A 22,204-nucleotide genomic window follows, 5' to 3' on the forward strand; every position below is an offset into this window, starting at 1 on the left:
CTGCTCTATCCTCCTATTCCTGCCCTCACTAGCTCGTAGCACTGGGAGTATTCCAGATATTACTACCCTTGAGGACCTCCTTTTTAAATTTATGCCTAACTCTCTGTAATCTCCCTTCAGAGTCTCAACGTTTTCCCTTCCACTGTCGTTGGTTCCGATGTGGACAATGACCTCTTGCTGGCCCTCTCCCCCGTGAGGAAATTCTGCACCTTCTCTGAGACATCCTTGATCCTGGCACCAGGGAAACAACACACCATTCTGCTTTTTCTCTGCTGGCCACAGAAATGTCTGTCTGTACCTCTGACTACAGAATCCCCTAACAAAATTGATCTCTTGGAACCTGACGTACCCCTCGTTGCATTAGAGCCAGTCTCAATGCCAGAAACTTGGCTGTTCATGCTATGTTCCCCTGAGAATCCATCACCCTCTACATTTTCCAAAACAGCATACCTGTTTGAAATGGGTATATCCACAAAAGACTCCTGTTCTAGCTGCCTACCTCTCTTACCCTTCCTGGAGCTAGCCCATCTATGTGACTGTATCTGAGACTTTCCCCCCTTCCTATAACTGCCATCCATCACATACTGTTACTGTTGCAAATCCCTCATTGCTTCTATCTGTCTCTCCAATCGATCCACTCAATCTGATAAGATTCGCATCCGACAGCATTTATGGCAGATATAATCCGCAGTAACCCTTAAACTCTCTTTAAACTCCCACATCTGACAAGAAAAACATATCACAGCAAAGGCCATTTTTGCTCCTTCACTATCTACAGACCCAGAAAATAACACTGTCTTATTCCTCTACAAACACTGCCCCAGTGTTAAATTAATAGCTATGGCTTACATTTTAAGTTTAATCAAAAGAATTATCTCCAAAAACATATAATCAAGAAAGAATCCACTATACTCACTACTGCAGCCTTTCTCTTGGACAGACTTAAAACAACAATTAACTTATCTGATTCTGTACTGTGAACTTCATCCAACAGTTCCTCCAAGATTTAGTTGTGAATTTCACTGTTTGGTAAGTCAGTGGATTTGTAAAAAATGTCAGTGTCAAATCGTTCGTCATTAATGGAAATGGAGAGGTCGAGGAAGAGGAGGGAGGTGTCAGAGATGGTCTACGTGAATTTAAGGTCAGGGTGGAATGTCTTGATGAAGTTGATGAACTTCTCAACCTCTTTGTGGGAGCACGAGGTGGCGCCAATGCAGTCATCAATGTAGCGGAGGAAAAGGTGGGGAGTGGTGCTGGTGTAACTATGGAAGATGGACTGTTCTACGTAACCGACAAAGAGACAGGCAGAGCTGGGGCCCATACGGGTGCCCATGGCTAACCTTTCATCTGGAGGAAGTGGGAGGATTCGAAGAAGAAATTGTTGAGGGTGAGGACCAATTCAGCCAAACGAATGAGAGTGTCGGTGGAAGGGTACTGTCGAGGACATCAGGAGAGGAAGAAACGGAGGGCTTGGAGGACCTGGTCATGGCGGATGGAGGTGTAGAGGGTGTTCCTGTACACAAAAAGTAAGTCAAATCTAACTGGGCGATTACTACAATCAGTCTATTCTCAATAGTCAACAAGTAGGGAAATAGATGGTGACATCTTGAAAAATGTCCATATTACAGAGGAGCAAATGCTGGATGTCTTGAAATGCATAAATGTGGATAAATCCCGAGGAGCTGATCAGGTGTAGCCTAGAATACTGTGGGAAGCTGGAGAAGTGATTGCTGGGCCTCTTACTGAGACATTTGTATCATCGATAGTCACAGCTGAAAATGTGTTGCTGGAAAAGCGCAGCAGGTCAAGCAGCATCCAAGGAGCAGGAGAATCGACGTTTCGGGCATGAGCCCTTTTTTCTCATTGATAGTCACAAGTGAGGTGCTGGAAGACTGGAGGTTGGCTAACATGGTGCCACTCTTTAAGAAAGGTGGTAAGGACAAGCCAGGGAACTATAGACCAGTGAGCCTGATGTCAGTGGTGGGCAAGTTGTCGGAGGGAATCCTGAGGGATAGGATATACATGTATTTGGAAAGGCAAAGACTGATTAGGGATAGTCAACATGGTTTTGTGGTGTGGGAAATAATGTCTCACAAACTTGATTAAGTTTTTTGAAGAAGTAACAAAGAGGTTTGATGAGGGCAGAGCGGTAGATTTGATCTATATGGATTTCAGTAAGGCGTTCAACAAGGTTCCCCATGGGAGACTGGTTAGCAAGGTTACATCTCATGGAATACAGGGAGAACTAGCCATTTGGATAGAGAACTGGCTCAAAGGTAGAAGACAGAGGGTGGTGGTGGTGGGTTGTTTTTCAGACTGGAGGCCTGTGACCAGTTGATTGCCACAAGGATCGGTGCTGGGTCCTCTCCTTTTCATTATTTATATAAATGATTTGGATGTGAGCATAAGAGGTATAGTTAGTACGTTTGCAGATGACACCAAAATTGGAGGTGTAGTGGCCAGCGAAGAGGGTTACTTCAGATTACAACGGGATCTTGATCAGATGGGCCAATGGGCTGAGAAGTGGCAGATGGAGTTGAATTCAGATAAATATAAGGTACTGCATTTTGGAAAAGCAAATCTTAGCAGGACTCATACACTTAATGGTAAGGTCCTAGGGAGTGTTGCTGAACAAAGAGACCTTGGAGTGCAGGTTCATAGCTCATTGAAAGCGGAGTCGCAGGTAGATAGGATAGTGAAGAAGGCATTTGGTATGCTTTCCTTTATTGGTCAGAGTATTGACTACAAGAGTTGGGAGGTCATGTTGCAGCTGTACAGCACATTGGTTAGGCCACTGTTGGATTATTGCGTGTAATTCTGGTCTCCTTCCTATCAGAAAGATGTTGTGAAACTTGAAAGGGTTCAGAAAAGATTTACAAGGATGTTGCCAAGGTTGGAGGGTTTGAGCTATCGGGAAAAGTTGAATAGGCTGGGGCTGTTTTCCCTGGAGGCTGAGGGGTGACCTTACAGAGGTTTATAAAATCATGAGAGGCAAGGATAGGATAAATAGACAAAGTCTTTTTCCTGGAGTCGGGGAGTCCAGAATAGGGGGCATAGGTTTAAGGTGAGAGGGGAAAGATATAAAAGAGACCTAAGGGGCAAGGTATTCACGCAGAGGGTGGTACGTGTATGGAATGAGCTGCCAGAGGATGGGTATATGAATAGGAAGGTTTGGAGGGATATGGGGCAGGTGCTGGCAGGTGGGACTAGATTGGGTTGGGATATCTGGTTGGCATGGATGATTTGAACTGAAGGGTCTGTTTCCATGCTGTACATCTCTATGACTCTACGACTCTAAGTGATTGGTGTTTTTGTCAACAAGATGATCAAGCAGCACTTGCTCAGGAATAATCTGCTCGGTGACACCCAGTTTGGGTTCCATCAGGGCCACTCAGCCTTAGGCCAAATATGAACCAAACAGCTGAACCCAAGAAAATGGGGGGAGGGTGACTGACCTTGATGTCAATGTAGAATGAACTGAATATAGTGTCAAGGGGCACAAGCAAAACTGGAATCAGCCAAGGCTCCTTAGACAGAAAATCCATGACCAAGTCCATCTAGAAGGGCAAGGGCAGCAGATTCAAGGGAACACCACCACCTGCAAGTCCCCCTCCAAGTTACTCACTCTCCTGCTTTGGTTCAGTATCACCCACACCTTCGCAGTTGTTGGGTCAAAACTCTAAACTTCCTTCCTAACAGCATTGTGGGTATACCTAATCCAAATGAACTGCAGCACTCTAAGAAGTCTGTTCACCACCAACTTCTGCAGGGCATTTGGGGATGGGAAATAAATGCTGGCCAAGACAGCGATGCCCACATCCTATGAATGAACAAAAGAGGCGGAAGCCATTCATCCCTTCAAGCCTGTTTTAATATTCAATGAAATCAAGGCTAATTTCTACCACAGCACCCTTTCCCTGCATTACCTGTATCCCTTGATGGTTTAGTATGTAAAAATCAATTGCTCTCAGTCTTGAACATATGCAACAACAGAGCAGGGGCAGAGTATTTCAAGGATTTTCCATTCTGTGTCCTCTCCCTGATCCTGAGAGACATATTTATTCCAACTTACTTCCGAATGTTGACACATGGTTGAATAAAAGAGCTAAAGAGATCACATTTGCAATGAAGCAGGAATTCTTTGTGTTTTATTGAACACTAGATCTCTGTGCATTGTGCTGGAAGTTCAGAATAACAATAACAGGTAATTGAAAGAAGCGAAGACAAACGCTGCTGCATTTTGAGCCTGGTTGGTATCTCTTTAGCTTTTAATAGTGAAGGCAGCTGGATGAAACCAACCAGGCACAAAATGCAGCAATGTCTGACTTTGCTTACTTTCAATTACCTCTTATTGTTATTCTGAACTTCCAGCACCATGCACAAAGATCTGGTATTCAATAAAACACAAAGCATTCCTGCATTCAGCTGCCGTCACTATTAAAACAAAGAATCATTCCTGCTTTGCAAAAAAAGTGTCTGATTGCCAACGTTGTGTTTTTCACCACTCAGTGCTGAGGCTTGACAATGAAGCACTGATTTGGCAACTCTGCTTGGGAATTGTTTTGTTTTGAAAGATCGACCAGGCTTCCTACTCCTGCTGAAAAGTTCACACGTGTGGATGTTGGATCAGGACATTGCACGCCAAGGGCCATTCAATGATAGACGACTAGCATTGGCCATTCTGGTTTACAAATTGAAGTTAGTACATATAAATGGCCCTTTTGGGTAGTGTGACAGTAGTGTTTATTTGTATTTTCCTCCTGGGCAGTAATTAGATGGCAGCTGGTACTGCACTAAAGTCAACATTTTTAAGAGATAATTTGAGAGGGATTTATTTTTCCCCATTCTTTCATGGGATGTGTGTGTTACTGGTAAGATCAGCATTTGTTCCCAATCTCCTATTGCCCTTGGATTGAATTGCCTTCCAGCACCAATTCAGTGATCAGTTAAGAGTCAACCACAGAGTGGGTCTGGAGTCATGTGTAGCCAGGACAGGTAAAGACGGTAGATTTCCCTCCCTGAAGGGCGTTTGTGAACCAGATGGGTTTCTCCATTAATTATGGCGGTTGCCGTGGTCACCAAGACCGAGATTAGCTTTCATTGGAATCAAAATTCCACCATCCGCTCTGGTTTTACTCATTACTAATCCATTAACATAGCTGCTATCGCCCACTAAATAAAAGAATAAAAGGAAAATGAAGTAGAAATGTTGGTCATTATTTACCCCTTTATGAAGAATAGGATTTTCAGCTTTGCTACACCTACTGTATGTAGGAAAATGTGTATAGATTAGGTTACTTACCGTGTGGAAACAAGCCCTTCAGCCCAACAAGGACACACCGACCCGCCGAAGCGCAACCCACCCAGACCCATTCCCCTAACACAACGGGCAATTTAGCATGGACAATTCACCTAACCTGCACATTTTGGACTGTGGGAGGAAACCCGGAGCACCCGGAGAAAACCCACGCAGACACAGGGAGAATGTGCAAACACTATACAGTCAGTCGCCTGAGGTATAGATGGTAAGACTTACAACCTCACCCGTGCCATAGTGGTAATGTCACAGGACTCCAAGCTAATGTGTCCAAACTTGGGTTCATATCCAACCAAGAAAAAATTGTCATAAAAATCTGATTCACTAATGCCCTTTGGGGAAGGAAACCTTCTAGCCTATGTGTGACTCCAGACCCACATCAATTGGTTAGCACTGTTGCCTCACAGCACCAGGGTCCCAGGTTCAATTCCAGCCTCCGGTGACTGTGTGGCGTTTGCACATTCTCCCTGTGTCTGCGTGGGTTTCCTCTGGGTGTTCCGGTTTCTTCCCACAGACCAAAGATGTGCAGGTCAGGTGAATTGGCCATGCTCGTGTTAGGCGCATCAGTCAGAGGGAAATGGGTCTGGGTGGGTTACTCTTTGGAGGGTCAGTGTGGACTTGTTGGGCTGAAGGACCTGTTTCCACTCCATATGGAATTCCCTGCAGTGTGGAAACAGGCCCTTCAGCCAACACTGACCCTCCGAAGAGTAACCCACTTCCCTCTGACTAATGCACCTAACACTATGGACAATTTAGCATGGCCAATCCACCTGACCTGCACATCTCCAGGAGGAAACTGGAGCACCCGGAGAAAACCCACGCAGACACAGGGAGGATGTGCAAATTCCACACAGACAGTTGTCCAAGGCTGGGATTGAACCTGGAACCCTGGTGCTGTGAGGCAGCAGTGTTAACCACTGAGCCACCGTGCCACAATATAGTTGACTCTTACCTGCCCTTCAGGCAGTGTTGCTGGTCTAGCCAATGGCATTCACATCCTGTGGGTTTTATTTAAAAAATAAAACACATGAAGAGGGAGGGAAGATGAATTACCCATTCCTTGTTAATGTAACTAATAGTGATTGAATTCATAATATATCCAAGAAATATGAAAAATGGATACTCACATCTTGGTTCAAATCTATTGTTCCTGAGATTGGAGATTGCAGAGCAATTTTAGATTAGAGTTAGTGGAGAATTTGGAAAACAATTGAATTTCAAAGGGATTTATACCATTTTAGGAGGAGCAACTCCCTCGTGAGGGGTTTTGATGGTCCAGGACCTGTTCTTACCCATTAAGCTGATTTACCCTACAAACATACCAATTAACATCAGTGTTTATTTGTACAGTAAGCAGACCCAGATTCCCTTGGTCACCTGTTGATCTTAGAAACGAAACAATGAAAAGCTGAGACCGGGGAGAGAAATTAAATGTGAAGGGAGACCTGCTTGAAGCAGCGAGAAGCAAAGACGTGAAATTACTGGTCTGCGCACGATCCTCTACCAACACCACCTGCCACCTCGTGTCAGAGGGTTAAACTGTGCCCTTCATTTCTATTAAACAAATTGTTTTGACTGCTTGGAGAATAAATTACTGTCTCTACCAGTGTTCACTTTAAACAGATGTTCTCACTGGCACGACGCCAACATGACTGGCATTTACACCATTGTGTTTCGCCCTTCGAGGTTTGGCTGTCTGCTCATTTCAGGCGTTGATGCACAATTCTTCATTTGGAGTAATTAAACAGTATTGACTGACTAATTTTGATCTCATGCAGCTTTACAATCTAGACACAGAATTGCTCATCTCAATAAAGAAATGCCAATCTTTGTTTCAGACACAGCTCTTTAACAGCAAATAAAAACACAACAGTGCTTTTCATTGAGAGGATTCACTTGATCAACATGGCGACAAATATTGACAGCAAATTACTTGCCTTTTTTAAGGAAACTTTAAGATTTCCACCTTAAACTGACCATTTTTAAGGTAGTTTTCATGGTCTCACTGTTCCTTTCCTGCTCTTCTGATGCTACTTATCTGTGTTCTTCCAGCACCACACCTTTTGACTGTGTTCCTACTGAAGCTGAGGGGCGAGATGTAGTTTAGTGGTCTCCCTGGCTTTAGATTGAGGCACCAACCCTGGTTAACAAGAATGCGACTGCAGAGGTATGTAGGTGACTCAGCTGACTTTCCTTGAGTTAGCCAGCCCCAAATCTTGGCTGTGAAACTGACAGAAGTGGTTTGGGTGCTGATGTCCATTTCCCCCTTCAGTGACATCAACAGAGCACTTCCTGAATGTTACAAAAGAGCCTTTTATTGAAGGGACAGTTTGGTCGTTGTGTGGTTAAAGTTAGTAACAAACATACACGCAGTCTGGAGTTTCTTTGTCTGTCCCTGGCACCAAGGCAATAAGCTGTTTATTTCAAACACACCTTCAAGTGTTTTGCGGACATTGGCGTTCAATGTTTCAATCACACGCAGCACTTTCACACCCAGTATCTGACTTTGCAGAACTACTTTTAAACTGAAATGACTCCCTGGAGACCACCCTTTCTCTCTCAGCTTTTCTTTTCCCACAAAAAACAACCATTGTAATCCATTCCAGTCGACAAAACAAACTGTGAACACTGCGGCCTTCGGAATTTAAAGGAACAGGCTTTATCCAACGTATTTACAAATGCAATGTTTGTTTTAATATTTTAATTTTGTTCAAATGCTTCCCGAAAGGGAAAAAAAAACTGTGCGGGGAATGATTACATTTGCTGCAAGCATTATTGCCTTAGTATCTAGCTCGTCATGTTAAGTTCAGTCAGTGCAGTGAATGCCAACAAAGACAGTGGTCTGCCTAAGGTGCTGGAATCACTGATCTGTGTCAGAGTCACTCTCGTGAGTCCAACTAACTGTTGTCTCCATCCTTCAGGAAGCACAATTCAAAGCAAAGTACATATGCAGCAATCAAGAAATCTGCTGCATTTTAATTGAATTATTGTGCCTCATTACACTGTACCAGCCCTGTTGATTACTATCATATTACCCAGTGCATTGACCTCTTGCTATACATCAAATACTGTGTGGTCACACACTTCTCTGTTCTCAAGGGGAGATATGACTAGTTTTTTTTGCTTTTACTGGGAATGGATTCAATAGTTTCAACACCTTGTTCCACAGTCACTAATTCTTTACCATATCAAGGCACTGAGGCAATTGTTTTAGATTAGATTAGATTACTTACAGTGTGGAAACAGGCCCTTTGGCCCAACAAGTCCACACTGACCCTCTGAAGAGCAACCCACCCAGAACCTACATTTACCCCTTCACCTAACACTATGGGCAATTTAGCATGGCCAATTCACCTAACCTGCACACTTTTGAACTGTGGGAGGAAACCGGAGCATCCCCACACAGACACGGGGCAAATGTACAAACTCCACACAGTCAGTTGCCCGAGGCGGGAGTTGAACCCGGGTCTCTGGTGCTGTGAGGCAGCAGTGCTAACCACTGTGCCACCCAAATTTCAATTTATACCAAGCAGAGATCAGCTCACACAGACAGAGACCATGATGGGAGAAGCAAATACTGCAAAAACGGGAAATCTGAGGAAAATGGAGAATTCTGACAAAACTTAGTAGGTCTGACTGCATCCATGGACAGCAGGAGCCAGAGAGAATGGTTCGAGTTTGGTATAACTCTTCCTTTGAACTGACCATGATTAGATCTCGGAGGTGGGTAGTGGCTGAGGTGCAGGCAGCAATTCAGTGAGAGCAAATTTTAATTGAGACTGCAGAAAGTACAGCTACAACAACGTATTTTATGCAAGTGAAAACTACTGTTATCATTCGTGTTTCTGAAGTTACAACTAGAATTCGTTTTATTGTCACATGCCCTCAAATGGGTACAGTGAAAACATTGCAAGCCGTCACTTACAGCACCATCTTAAGTACCAAGGTACCTCGGTACAGATTCTTAAATACAAATTCTTCAGGGAAAAACAATTAGAAAAATAAATAAATAAAAAGTTCAGAGTAACAGTCCACCCAGCTCACATCGGCACCCTGCATTCAGACCACAACTCCAGACTGCATGCATTTGCAAATCCAGGGCAGAAACGGCCAAGTGGTGGTAAACAGGATTGGAACAGTTAGGTGTCTGTTTGTGACTGGTGCAGATTCGATGGGCTGAAGGGCCTACTTCTGTGCTGTAGATCTCTATGACTCTATAAGCATCTTTTCAAAGACATGAGCAAAAAATATGGACTGGTATTCCAGTGAGGGAGTGTGGTGCTATCAGACCTGATGTCTTTTGGATGAAATATTAGACTGATGGCTGTTACCTCGGAGCATAGCACTCTGCAGCACTATTTCAAAGGGACCTCTGATCTCCTCACTGTGTAATGCAATGTTTACGGCTCAATCAACATCATCAATACAGATTTTCTAGTCGTTATTACACTGCTACTTGTCGGAGCCTGCTGTGCACAAATTGACTGTCGCATCACTCGCTTTGATCGTGCCTCAACAGCATCGGGGACATTCCGAGAGATCCTTTATTAATTTGTTTGCAGCCGTTTTAAATCAGGGAAAGGCAAGAAATACTGAAGAGTCAAGGCAAAACAGAAGAAATCGCCACACCGTAAGACAATGGTCAGACGGTCATTCAAAGTGTTGAATGCGAACTGACTGAGACCATGGATCAGCCAGGAACCCATTACTGGAGAGCCAGGTGGTTGAATTAAAATCTGTCTTTTCATGGAGTACAGTGTCTGTTGGCACCTGATAATTCACAAGCGGTCTGGTTCCCATATCGTCCCTGCTATTGCAAACCTGTCAAACTCCATGCAGTAATTACTGGAGTCACGGATTTCAACGACTCCCACTCTGGTGTATTACCACTTGAATTACATGCTCCTTTATTTTTCAAAAACAAACTGTGAAATACCAGATCTAATCAACTTTACTTTATTTTACCTGATTGGAGAGGGTGAGGTGGATGTTTGGGAAGCAAGTCATTTGCGATCTGTATTCAGTGCAGAGTCTGGCGCACAGGATAGGATTTGCTGAAAAGATAGGTATTATGAAATCATGTAGTTATTGTCCTGTGAGAATGTATTTATGTGTTGGATTGCGGTACACAGCAGTTCTCAATTATAAGCTGTTATTGCTCCTGTCTGACAGCCAAACCTGGGCTTCATACACTGCATACATCATACACAGAATTGTTTCCTGTACAGAAAGATTGCCTCCTTTATCATCCACTTTTGTTTAATTCATTGTTCACTTCAGTCTCTTTTCATCGCATTCCTAACCAGACTCATATTTCATGTTTCTCCCATTCTGTGTCACAGAACTAAAGAGTTATCACAGGACAGATGAATGCCATTCGATCCATCGTGAGTACGCTAGCCCTAAATATGAGTAATTTACTTGTGCCACTCGCTTGCCTTTTCCCTGTAACCCAACACGTTCTTACGTTTTCCAGATAAAAAGCCAATTCCCTCATGAAAGCCTCAATTGAATCTGCCTCCACCACACTCTCAGGCCCAGCATTCCTAAATCCTCACAACTCAAGACAGGAAAGCCACCCTCCGCATGCGGGTACAGTGTGACGGTGAGGTGGTGTGGGGTACAGAGTGACGGTGAGGGGGTGTGGGGTACACAGAGTGATGGTGAGGGGGAGTGGGATACAGAGTGACGGTGAGAGGGTGTTGGGGTACAGAATGACGGTGAGGGGGTGTGTGGTACAGAGTGACGGTGAGGGGGTGTGAGGTACAAAGTGACGGTGAGGGGTTTTGTGGTACAGAGTGACGGTGAGGGGGTACAGAGTGACGGTGAGGGAGTCTGGGGTACATAGTGACGATGAGGGGGTGTAGGGTACACGGCGTGATGGTGGGGGTGTATGGGGTACACAGAGTGACAGTGAAGGGTATGTGGTACAGAGTGACAGTGAGGGGGGGGGTGTGGTACACAGTGATGGTGAGGGGGTGTGGGGGTACACAGAGTGACGGTGAAGGGGTGTGTGGTATAGAGTGATGGTGAGGGGGTTTGGGATACCAAGAGTGATAGTAAGGGGGTGTTTGGTACAGAGTGACGGTGAGGGGCTGTGGGGTACACAGAGTGACTGTGAGGGGGTTCAGAGTGACTGTGAGGGAGTGTGGGGTACAGAGTGATGGTGAAGGATGTGAGGTACACAGAGTGATGATAAGGGGTTATGGGGGACACAGTGTGATGGTGAGGGGGAGTGGGGTACAGAGTGATGATGAGGGGGTGTGAGGTACAGAGTGACGGTGAGGGGTTTTGTGGTACAGAGTAACGGTGAGGGGGTGTGTTGTACACAGAGTGACGGTGAGGGGGTACAGAGTGACGGTGAGAGGGTGTGGGGTACAGAGTGACGGTGAGGGGGTGTGGGGTACAGAGTGACAGTGAGAGGGTGTGGAGTACACAGAGTGACGGTGAGGGGGTACAGAGTGACGGTGAGGGGGTGTGTGGTACAGAGTGATGATGAGGTGGTGAGGGGTACAGAGAGTGACGATGAGGGGGTGTGGGGTACACAGAACGATGGTGAGGGAGTGTGTTGGGGTAGACAGAGTGACTGTGAGGGAGTGTGGGGTACAGAGTAAATGTGAGGAGGTGTGTGGTACACGGAGTGATGGTGAGGGGGTGTTGGGGTACACAGAGTGATGGTGAGGGGATGTGGGGTACCAAGAGTGATGGTGAGGGGGTGTGGGGTACCAAGAGTGATAGTGAGGGGGTGTGTGGTACAGAGTGATGGTCAGGGGGTGTGGGGTACACAGAGTGACTGTGAGGGGGTACAGAGTGACGGTGAGGGAGTGTGGGGTACCGAGTGACGGTGAGGGAGTGTGGGGTACAGAGTGACGGTGAAGGGTGTGGGATACACAGAGTGACGGTAAGGGGGTACGGGTGACACAGAGTGATGGTGAGGGGAGGTGGGGTACACAGAGTGATGGTGAGGGGGTGTGGGGTATACAGAGTGATGGTGAGAGGGAGTGGAGTACAGAGTGATGGTGAGGGGTTTTGTGGTACAGAGTGACGGTGAGGGGATGTGTAGTACACAGAGTGACGGTGAGGGGGTACAGAGTGACGGTGAGGGAGTGTGTGGTACAGAGTGACGATGAGGTGGTGTGGGATACACAGAGTGATGATGAGGAGGTGTGGGGTACACAGAGTGACGGTGAGGGGGTGCGGGGTACAGAGTGACGGTGAGGGGTTTTGTGGTACAGAGTGATGGTGAGGGGGTGTGTAGTACACAGAATGACGGTGAAGGGTGTGTGGTACAGAGTGACGGTGAGAGGGTGAGGGGGTGCAGAGTGACGGTGAGAGGGTGTGTGGTACAGAGTGATGGTGAAGGGTATGGGGTACAGAGTGACGGTGAGAGGGTGTGGAGTACACAGAGTGACGGTGAGGGGGTACAGAGTGACGGTGAGGGGATGTATGGTACAGAATGACGATGAGGTGGTATGGGGTACAGAGATTGACGGTGAGGGAGTACGGGGGACACAGAGTGAATGTGAGGGAGTTTGGGGTACATGGAGTGACGGTGAGGGTGTGTCTAGGGTACAGAGTGACAGTGAGGGGGTGTGGGGTATAGAGTGACGATGAATGGGCGTGGGGTACACAGGATGATGGTGAGGGGGTGTGTTGTGGTAGACAGAGTGACTTTGAGGGAGTGTGGGGTACAGAGTAAATGTGAGGAGGTGTGTGGTACACAGAGTGATGGTGAGGAGGTGTGGGGTACACAGAATGACGGTGAAGGGTGTGTGGTACAGAATGACGGTGAGAGGGTGTGGGGGTACACAGAGTGACGGTAAAGGGGTGTGTGTTATAGTGCGATGGTGAGGGGATGTGGGGTACCAAGAGTGATAGTGAGGGGGTGTGTGGTACAGAGTGACTGTGAGGGGGTACAGAGTGACGGTGAGGGAGTGTGGGGTACAGAGTGATGGTGAAGGATGTGGGATACACAGAGTGATGATGGGGGGGGTACAGAGTGATGGTGAGGGGGTATGGGGGACACAGTGATGATGAGGGATTTGGGGTACACGGAGTGACGGTGAGGGGGTGTGGGGTACAGAGTAAATGTGAGGAGGTGTGTGGTACACGGAGTGATGGTGAGGGGGTGTGTAGTACAGAGTGATGATGAGGGGGTGTGGGGTACAGAGTGATGGTGAGGGGGTGTGTAGTACAGAGTGATGATGAGGGGGTGTGGGGTACAGAGTGACGGTGAGAGGGTACAGAGTGACGGTGAGGGTGTGTGTGGTACAGAGTGACGGTGAGAGGGTACAGAGTGATGGTGAGGGGGTATGGGGGACGCAGTGATGATGAGGGATTTGGGGTACACGGAGTGACGGTGAGGGGGTGTAGGGTACAGAGTGACGATGAGGGGGTGTGGGGTACACAGAGTGACAGTGAGAGGGTGTGGGGTATACAGAGTGATGGTGAGAGGGAGTGGAGTACAGAGTGACGGTGAGGGGGTGTGGGGTACAGAGTGACGGTGAGAGGGTACAGAGTGACGGTGAGGGTGTGTGTGGTACAGAGTGACGGTGAGGGGGTGTGGGGTACAGAGTGACGGTGAGGGGTTTTGTGGTACAGAGTGACGGTGAGGGGGTGTGTAGTACAGAGTGATGGTGAGGGGGTGTGGGGTACAGAGTGACGGTGAGAGGGTACAGAGTGACGGTGAGGGTGTGTGTGGTACAGAGTGACGGTGAGAGGGTACAGAGTGATGGTGAGGGGGTATGGGGTACAGAGTGATGGTGAGGGGGTGTGGGGTACAGAGTGACGGTGAGAGGGTACAGAGTGACGGTGAGGGTGTGTGTGGTACAGAGTGACGGTGAGAGGGTACAGAGTGATGGTGAGGGGGTATGGGGGACACAGTGATGATGAGGGATTTGGGGTACATGGAGTGACGGTGAGGAGGTGTAGGGTACAGAGTGACGATGAGGGGGTGTGGGGTACACAGAGTGACAGTGAGGGGGTGTGGTGGGGTAGACAGAGTGACTGTGAGGGAGTGTGGGGTACAGAGTCAATGTGAGGGGGTGTGGGGTACGTCGAGTGATGGTGAGGGTGTAGGGTACAGAGTGAATGTGAGGGGTGTGGGGTACACGGAGTGATGGTGAGGGGGTGTGGGGTACAGAGTGACAGTGAGAGAGTATGTGGTACAGAGTGATGGTATGGGGGTGTAGGGTACACAGAGTGACAGTGAGGGTGTATGGGGTACAGAGTGACGGTGAGGGGGTACAGAGTGACGGTGAGAGGGTGTGGGGTACACAGTGACGGTGAGGGGGTGTGTGGTACGGAGTGACGGTGAGGGGGTGTGGGGTACAGAGTGACAAAGAGGTGGTGTGGGGTACAGAGTGACAGTGAGAGGGTGTTGGGTACAGAGTGACAAAGAGGTGGTGTGGGGTACAGAGTGACAGTGAGGGGGTGTGGGGTACAGAGTGACGGTGAGAGGGTGTTGGGTACAGAGTGACGGTGAGAGGGTGTTGGGTACAGAGTGACAGTGAGGGGGTGTTGGGTACAGAGTGACAATGAGGTGGTGTGGGGTACAGAGTGACAGTGAGGGGGTGTGGGGTACAGAGTGATGGTGAGAGGGTGTTAGGTACAGAGTGACGGTGAGGGGGTGTAGGATACAGAGTGACAGTGAGATGTGTGGGGTATAGAGTGTCAGTGAGGGGGTGTGGGGTAAAGTGTGACAGTGAGGGGATGTGGGGTACAGAGTGACATTGAGGGGGTGTGGGGTCGAGAGTGACAGTGAGGGAGTGTGGGGTGCACAGAGTGACGGTGAGGTGGTGTGGGGTACATAGTGATGGTGAGCGGGTGTAGGGTACAGTGTGACGGTGAAGGGGTATGGGGTACACGGAGTGACGGTGAGGGGTTGAGGGGGTGTGGGGTACAGAGTGACGGTGATAGGGTGTGGGGTACACGGTGTGACGGTGAGGGGGTGTGGGGCACAGAGTGACGGTTAGGGGGTGTGGGGTACTGAGTGACGGTGAGGGGGTGTGGGGTACAGTGTGAGGGTGCTGGTTGTGGGATATATGGATTGACAGTGAGGGAGTGGAGGCTACATGGAGTAACAATGAGAGTCATGGGGTGCATAATGACAGTGTACGGTAACGGAGTGAGAGTGAAGATGTATCAGGTACACAGAGTGATACCGGGTGGCACGGGTTACCAGAATAAGAGTGAGGGGCCTGGGGTAACGGTGTGACAGTGAAGATGTGGGTTTAGCATTGAAAGTTGCTGTGTGGTTTGGTAATTTTTGGAGCACTTCACTTCAGGCCATTCTGGAAGACTACCTCTAACTATCCAAATTCCAGCCTCACTGCAGCTGAATGGCTTTAGTTAATTGTGGTTGCTGTACAGTCACTGAGTTGAATTGTTCAGCGGAGGTCAGGGGTGAAGCTTGGTCTGTATGATTGAGCTAATGTCCATGTTCACTGCGCAAGATTTAGGAATTCGGTGTGAATAATGAGAGTAGAAAGTTGCTTCTACCAGCTCCATCCAGCTTTGAAGATACTGACCAGTTCTGTTCCTTTGAATGTCCCTGTCAGTGAGATTGGTGACCAACATCTGGAGGTTAGTTTCCTGCCAGTTTGACTCAGCTGTGCCCTGAGTCTGAAAAATCAAATCCCACTCCAGACTCAGGGGCACAGACCAAGCTTGGCATTTCAGTGTTCATTGAAGTCCCATCTACCGTCTCAGGTAAAGTTTGAATATAAAAGCCTTGAAGGAGAGCAGAGAGGTACTGCTGGCATCCTGGCTAATCTTTATCCTTCAGGAAAGGCTATTAATGCACCACTCCGTTGATATTTCCTGTTACATTGTTGTGTACTGTTGACATATTGGCTGCTGTGTCTTACTCATTGCAACAAGTGACCACGTTCCAAGAAGCATTTATTCCAAAGCAGTAAAGTGCTTTGGGATATTCTGAGCTCGTGAGGAGGCGGCGATGACCTAGTGGTATTATCACTGGGCTATTAATCCAGAGAACTTAACTAACATTCTGGGGACCTAGGTTCCAATCCTGCTGTGGCAGATGGTGGAATTTGAATCCATTTCAAATCTGGAATTAAGCACCTAATGATGAATCCGTATCAATTGTCAGGGAAAAACCCATCTGCTTCACTAATGCCCTTTAGGAAAGAAAACTGTCATCTTTGCCTGGTCTGGTCAACGTGCGACTTCACACTCACAGCAACATGGTCGGCGCTGAACAATTAGGGAGGATCGCCAGACCTGAACATTAACTCTGATTTCTCTTCACACATGCTGCCAGGCCTGCTGAGCTTTTCCAGTAACTTCAGATTCCAAAAGTGTATTTAAAGTACAACAGGATTTTGGGTTGGCATTCTGGTTGGCTCTCCTCCCTTAAATAAGCAGAAAAGCAGAACACCTCTTTACTCAATGGTCTCATAAAATTGCTTCTGGGTTTACGAACATAAGGGTTGCTTTATTTTCGGAAGGACATTGTTTTGTCAGAATGGTCACTGCGAGCCGTTCTACAAATGTAAGGCTTACTCACTTAGCGGAGTCTCACTGAGACTCTGGGTCAGAGTTATTTGCATGGATTTGCATTCTGTGACTGTATCTGGATTTTCAGTTTCCTAATGACCTCCAGATCTTTTCATTTCCCCATATTATTTAATGACACACTTGTCAGATGAGGTTACATTTTAAAGTGGCTATTTAGTTCGGTAAAAATGAATCTTCACTCATGGACCATGTTGAGATTGCATTTTGTTGTAATGAACACAAACTATCTCATTAGCAGATATTTGATTTTTCTTAAAATGTCCTGCTCCATTTGATTACCTCATTTTTCTGGGCCTTCCAGCAAGCTTCCATGCAGAATGTGTTCTCTTTTACCATCTTTAATCATGTCCAGAGAGGAGAATGCAACTAGAAAAGGAAGCTGTGAACACATTGGAGGAGAAATTTTGTTCATTGTCTTGTAGCTGTTTTCCAAGCAGAAACAAGGGCAGAAATCCGTTTTACAGGGTGATGTGTTCCAGAGCTGAAAATGTGTTGCTGGTTAAAGCGCAGCAGGTCAGGCAGCATCCAAGGAACAGGAAATTCGACGTTTCGGGCAAAAGCCCTTCATCAGGAATGATGTGTTCCAGGCCAAAGATACCTGGAAAAGACCCAGTTTGCAAATTGGTCCCAGATGAATTACAGGCATCACAGGCAGAGGACTTAAATGAATGTTGCTCTGTTTGTACATGCAAAAGAGCAGCCTAATATTAGTCCACAAATTACCTCAACCACATCACCATCTCTCTTTTCATTTACCCCCACCCATCCTGACCCCATCCTCCTTCCCAGCTATGACCAGGAAATATTACACTGTACCTGTTCAACGTCACTGTAAAGGATAAAGGCCAATTGGGCTCCAATTTGTTTATGTGTGTGATTTTCACAAGGATAGAATGTGTTGTTTCTTGTGTGCCACTAATACTAATGTAACATCTCCACATATTGCCCTCAAAGTACAAAAACAAAATCTAGGAGGTATGGCTACTGTCTTTCTGCTGTGATATACCGAGGGACTATTAAGCTAGTGAACCCCTCGGAATTTCCATGAAAATATAAATTGTTTCTCGTTGTATATAGTAAATGTTACACTTTGTTGCATTTGGATTCAGGCACCCAATATTTCAAATCAGCTCGAATGAGAAAAGTAATATTTTTATTGTACTTGCAATATGTCCACTGTGAACACTTTTGTAATGAACTTGTAAATAATTTAGGAACAATGTTTACAACAAAAAACACATGCACACACATTGACCTCAAAGTGGCTATAGGTGTGGAGGAGAAATGTCCACTTCTTTGTGGAGCGTACCTTTGCAGAGATGATCTGATGAGAGACATTTCATGATGGGCCAAATGGCCTCTCTCTCTGCTGTGAAAAGCTTGGTGATTCTGTGACTTTGTGTATTTTGTGGAGGTTCATCCTGAGCAGGAGAAAGTGAGGACTGCAGATGCTGGAGATCAGAGCTGAAAATGTGTTGCTGGAAAAGCGCAGCAGGTCAGGCAGCATCCAAGGAACAGGAGATTCGACGTTTCAGGCGAAGGGCTTATGCCCGAAACGTCGAATCTCCTGTTCCTTGAATGCTGCCTGACCTGCTGCGCTTTTCCAGCAACACATTTTCAGTTCATCCTGAGCAGCTCTGTGACTCAGGACTCTGTTCTCACGGTGGGTTCCGTCACTGGAGTGACAAGCCCAGCCAGTGGATGCTGACATGGCAAACCCTGCCATGGACAGTTGCCTTCTTGTGTTTGAAGCTGCTGAGAGTATACAGACTGAGTATGCATGACCAGATCAAATTAGTCTCAGAAGCTAAGATAAATTGTGGCGACAGTGAGGCCATATTACTTGGGAACTGGGCTGACCAATTCTTCATCCCTTTCGCAGTCAGGTCAGACAGCTTGAACATATTGGGGATATTAGGTGGAAGTGGGCACTGCAGTCGCTGGAGATTAGAGTCAAGACTAGAGTGGAGCTGGAAAAGCACAGCTTGCCAGGCAGCATCTGAGGAGCAGGAAAATTGACGTTGAAGGGTTTTTGCCTGAAACGTCGATTTTCCTGCTCTTCGGATGCTGCCGTACTGGGGATATTGTCTGGAGCAGATGGGAGTGACTTGGGGGGAGGTGTGTCACCAAAGTGACAGAAACTGGGCTTATGGGAGCAACACCCCCTCACCATTGCAGGCAAGTGAGGTGCTCTTGGTGTGGCTCTGCCTGATACAGGTGGGGCCACTTCCCAGAAACTGTTGTCATAGTGATCAGGTGAGCACTGTCTCCCTTAATCTGGAGTTCAAAGACAGATAGAGTCCACAGAGTCAACATGTGCAGTGCCTTGGTTAGAGGGGGAGAAACAGATCCAATGTTACTCAGGAGCTGAGAGCTCCCTCTGAGTAAACCTGCAGCACGGTGTGCGTAGACTCTCAGTATGCAGACCCCAAGGTAGAAACCCTTGCTTCCTGAGGTGCACCAGGAGGGTGATGGTAGGCTGAGATAATCGGGTGGATTGGCATCAGGTTGCCACCCACCCGCTGACAAGGGAACTAAGCTCTGGAAAGGAAGGGCTAAGCCTCACCTTCTCAGCCGGCCAACTGTGGTCAGCTAATGACCACTTAATGCCCTCTTCATGCCATTAGGCACCATTACAATCTGTGCCCGGTTGGGAAGCAGAGGGGCAGACTTCCCGATTGGTAAAATGGAGTAGTCTGCTAACTAGGTTCGCGGGAGGAGGGGGGTCATCTCGTTCTGCTCTGATCTGAAGCTCGTGAGGGGAATACATGGGGCTGGAGGCTGGTTACTGGACGACATGCCTCTAACTTTGCTTCCCCATTCCAACCTCGCCCCATGACCCCCATCTCATGACTTCCACACACCTCCCCTCTCCCAGACACCACCCCAGGGAGGTCAGCCTCCGATTGGCCAGACTGCTTGAAGTAATGCAGGACATGTTTCTGCCGGGAAATGACCTGCAAAATCACCCACAGACTGACCAGCTAAAGCCCTGATAACCTGCAAATACAAATTAGGAACAGGAGTTGGTCTGCCCGCCCCTTGAACCTAGTCCATCATTTACTAGGATCATGTCTTATTTGATTGTAACCTCAAATCCAGATTTCCACCTACAATTGAAACCATACAAACAAGCAACAAGTGGAGGCCACTCATCCCTTCAAGCCTGCTGCACCATTCAATACAATCATGGCTGATCTGATCTCAAACTCATCCCGACATTCCTGCATATCCTCAATAACCTTCCACCCCTTGCTTACCAAGAATCAATCGTTCTCAAACTTAATATATTCAATGATACTGCAACTGCCATCTTTTCAGGAAGTCAATTCCAAAGACTCTCAACCCTTAGAGAGAACAACCGTCATCTTTTCTCTGCTTTCAATGGGTGACTCCTTATTTTAAGCAGTGACCCCTCATTCTAGATTCGCCTATTAACAGAAGTATCCTCTATGCAGCTAACCTATCAAGGCTCCTCAAGGTCTTATATCAAGCTTTCCAGCAGATACATGCCCACCCTGACCAAGCTTTTTCCAATATGGCAAGCCATTCAGTCCAGGTGTCCGTCTGGTAAACCTCATCTGATCTGCTTCCAATGTTTATACACTAATAAGGAGACCATGGCTGGACACAGTATTCCAGATGTGGCCTCTGCGATGCCCTGCATAACTGAAGCATAACTTCTATTGTCCTTGCAACAAATGATAACATTTTATTAACTTCCCTATTTGCTTCTGCTGGGCTTTCCCGATTCTGGTGGTGGGGTGCAATCTACGCCGTATTGAAAATTCCAACTCAGTTGTTACGAGGTGCTGAGATTCTCCTTACCCCATGTGTTGTGATGGATCAGTCTGGCCACATTACAGGGGCGTAGTTGGACCATGTCATATTACCTGTCTCATGTGGAACTCCTTCAGACAGTGGGCTGCGAGTAAGGTCCTGTGTGAAGAGGAGGTGGCGGGTCCTGCTGGATGGCTCACTGAGCAGAATGTCAGAGTCATTGGGCAAAATGCCTCTCTTCCCAGTGCATTTAAACAAGCAAGAAATGCTGAGCCCAGCAATGCCCACATCCCAAGGGCGAATTTAAAAAAAATCACACTCCCTCCCTATTTGATTGTAGAAGAATGGGAATGAGGCATTTGTGAAATATGTTTGTTTTCATGTTCTGCAAATGAACGAGATGGAGATGGCGATGGCATGACTTAAATTAGGATGGGGGAAGATGGAAGGTAGAGTTCCATGCCTGTCCTCGGAGGGCAGTGTTAAATTGGGAAAAGTGATGGTTTTTGGGCTTGGATTGTATCATGTCAATCCAGACACAGAGGCATCGGTATTGTAGTACCTCATGCTTGTTTCCTTCCAGTTCCATCCTGACAGTGTTAAAGATAGAGACAATTGCCCTTGCAATTTTTCTCTTCCTAAGTGGATGATATCTACTACGTAAGGCACTCTTACTAAGTTAGAAGATGTCAGCTATCATAGTCCATTCATTCAAATGAAGCTCCCAGTCCACATCCTTCACAGCATTGAAATGTTTTGCCATGTTTCCAATTTTTCTTCACTACCCAGAATTCCAAGTTTGTGGTCAAGTGAGGTAGAGTGGGAGGGGGCCTGGGGCATCACACTTCATATGAAAAAGGACCTCCTGACATCAGCCTCATCTTCTATTACTTTGTACTGTGGTTACGTGTTATGCTGTAATGATTTACCATGAGGCAGTGGAGCACATTTTTTTTCTCTATCTGTTTACTTTTGACAAGATCATTGCTATAAGTAGGTCAGACACCAAGTGAAAAACCTGCTGTGTGAACAGAAATTCACTATAGGTCCTGAATAAGTCAATCTAATTAATAATTAGTTAGTACCGGCATCACTATATTGTTGTGAGTCTTAAGATCGATCAGTCTTGTTTTTTGACATCTTGATAATGCCCCTAGTGATGTTGCCTGTATTTTGCTGGATAAGTATAACTGCATGAGTCTAAGTTGCTTCTAATCCACAGCTTGCTAGTGGAGGGAGAAACCAATCAATGTGTTCAGACATTGAGCAGCATGTCTAACTTAAGGTCTTACAGTAATGGATTCCTTTGGGACACCTTCCTTAGAAGTAAATTGAAGGGGTTTTTCCTTGTGGAACAACCTTATGCCGAGATATTACCAATTTGATGGTAAACTGAGCAACACTGATGATACACTTTAGGTAACAAAGCCCACCCCAATGTGATTGCTCCTGCTGGCAGCTCAGGAAATGTGTGTGTAGCTTGTAAATTGAGATTCCTTTTCTCTTGCCATTTTAGATTAGATTCAATACAGCATGGAAACAGGCCCTTCGGCCCAACAAGTCCAG

General features: G+C 46.8%; 1 protein-coding gene across 2 annotated transcripts in view; it reads left to right on the forward strand.

Annotated features, from left to right (window-relative positions):
* igsf21a (immunoglobin superfamily, member 21a) overlaps positions 1-22,204 on the forward strand; it is a 357,193-nt gene that overhangs the window by 48,351 nt on the left and 286,638 nt on the right. Inside the window, exon 2 of one of the 2 annotated variants that reach the window (XM_060852045.1) lies at positions 10,660-10,704. The exons of the other annotated variant lie outside the window; for it this stretch is intronic. Within the exon in view, the coding sequence (XP_060708028.1) occupies positions 10,684-10,704 (21 nt within the window). The 5' untranslated portion in view covers positions 10,660-10,683. The remainder of the gene's footprint in view (positions 1-10,659; positions 10,705-22,204) is intronic. 2 annotated transcript variants of the gene reach the window in all.

The sequence above is a fragment of the Hemiscyllium ocellatum genome, chromosome 37 (genome assembly GCF_020745735.1).
Source record: "Hemiscyllium ocellatum isolate sHemOce1 chromosome 37, sHemOce1.pat.X.cur, whole genome shotgun sequence".
Lineage (NCBI taxonomy): Eukaryota > Metazoa > Chordata > Chondrichthyes > Orectolobiformes > Hemiscylliidae > Hemiscyllium > Hemiscyllium ocellatum.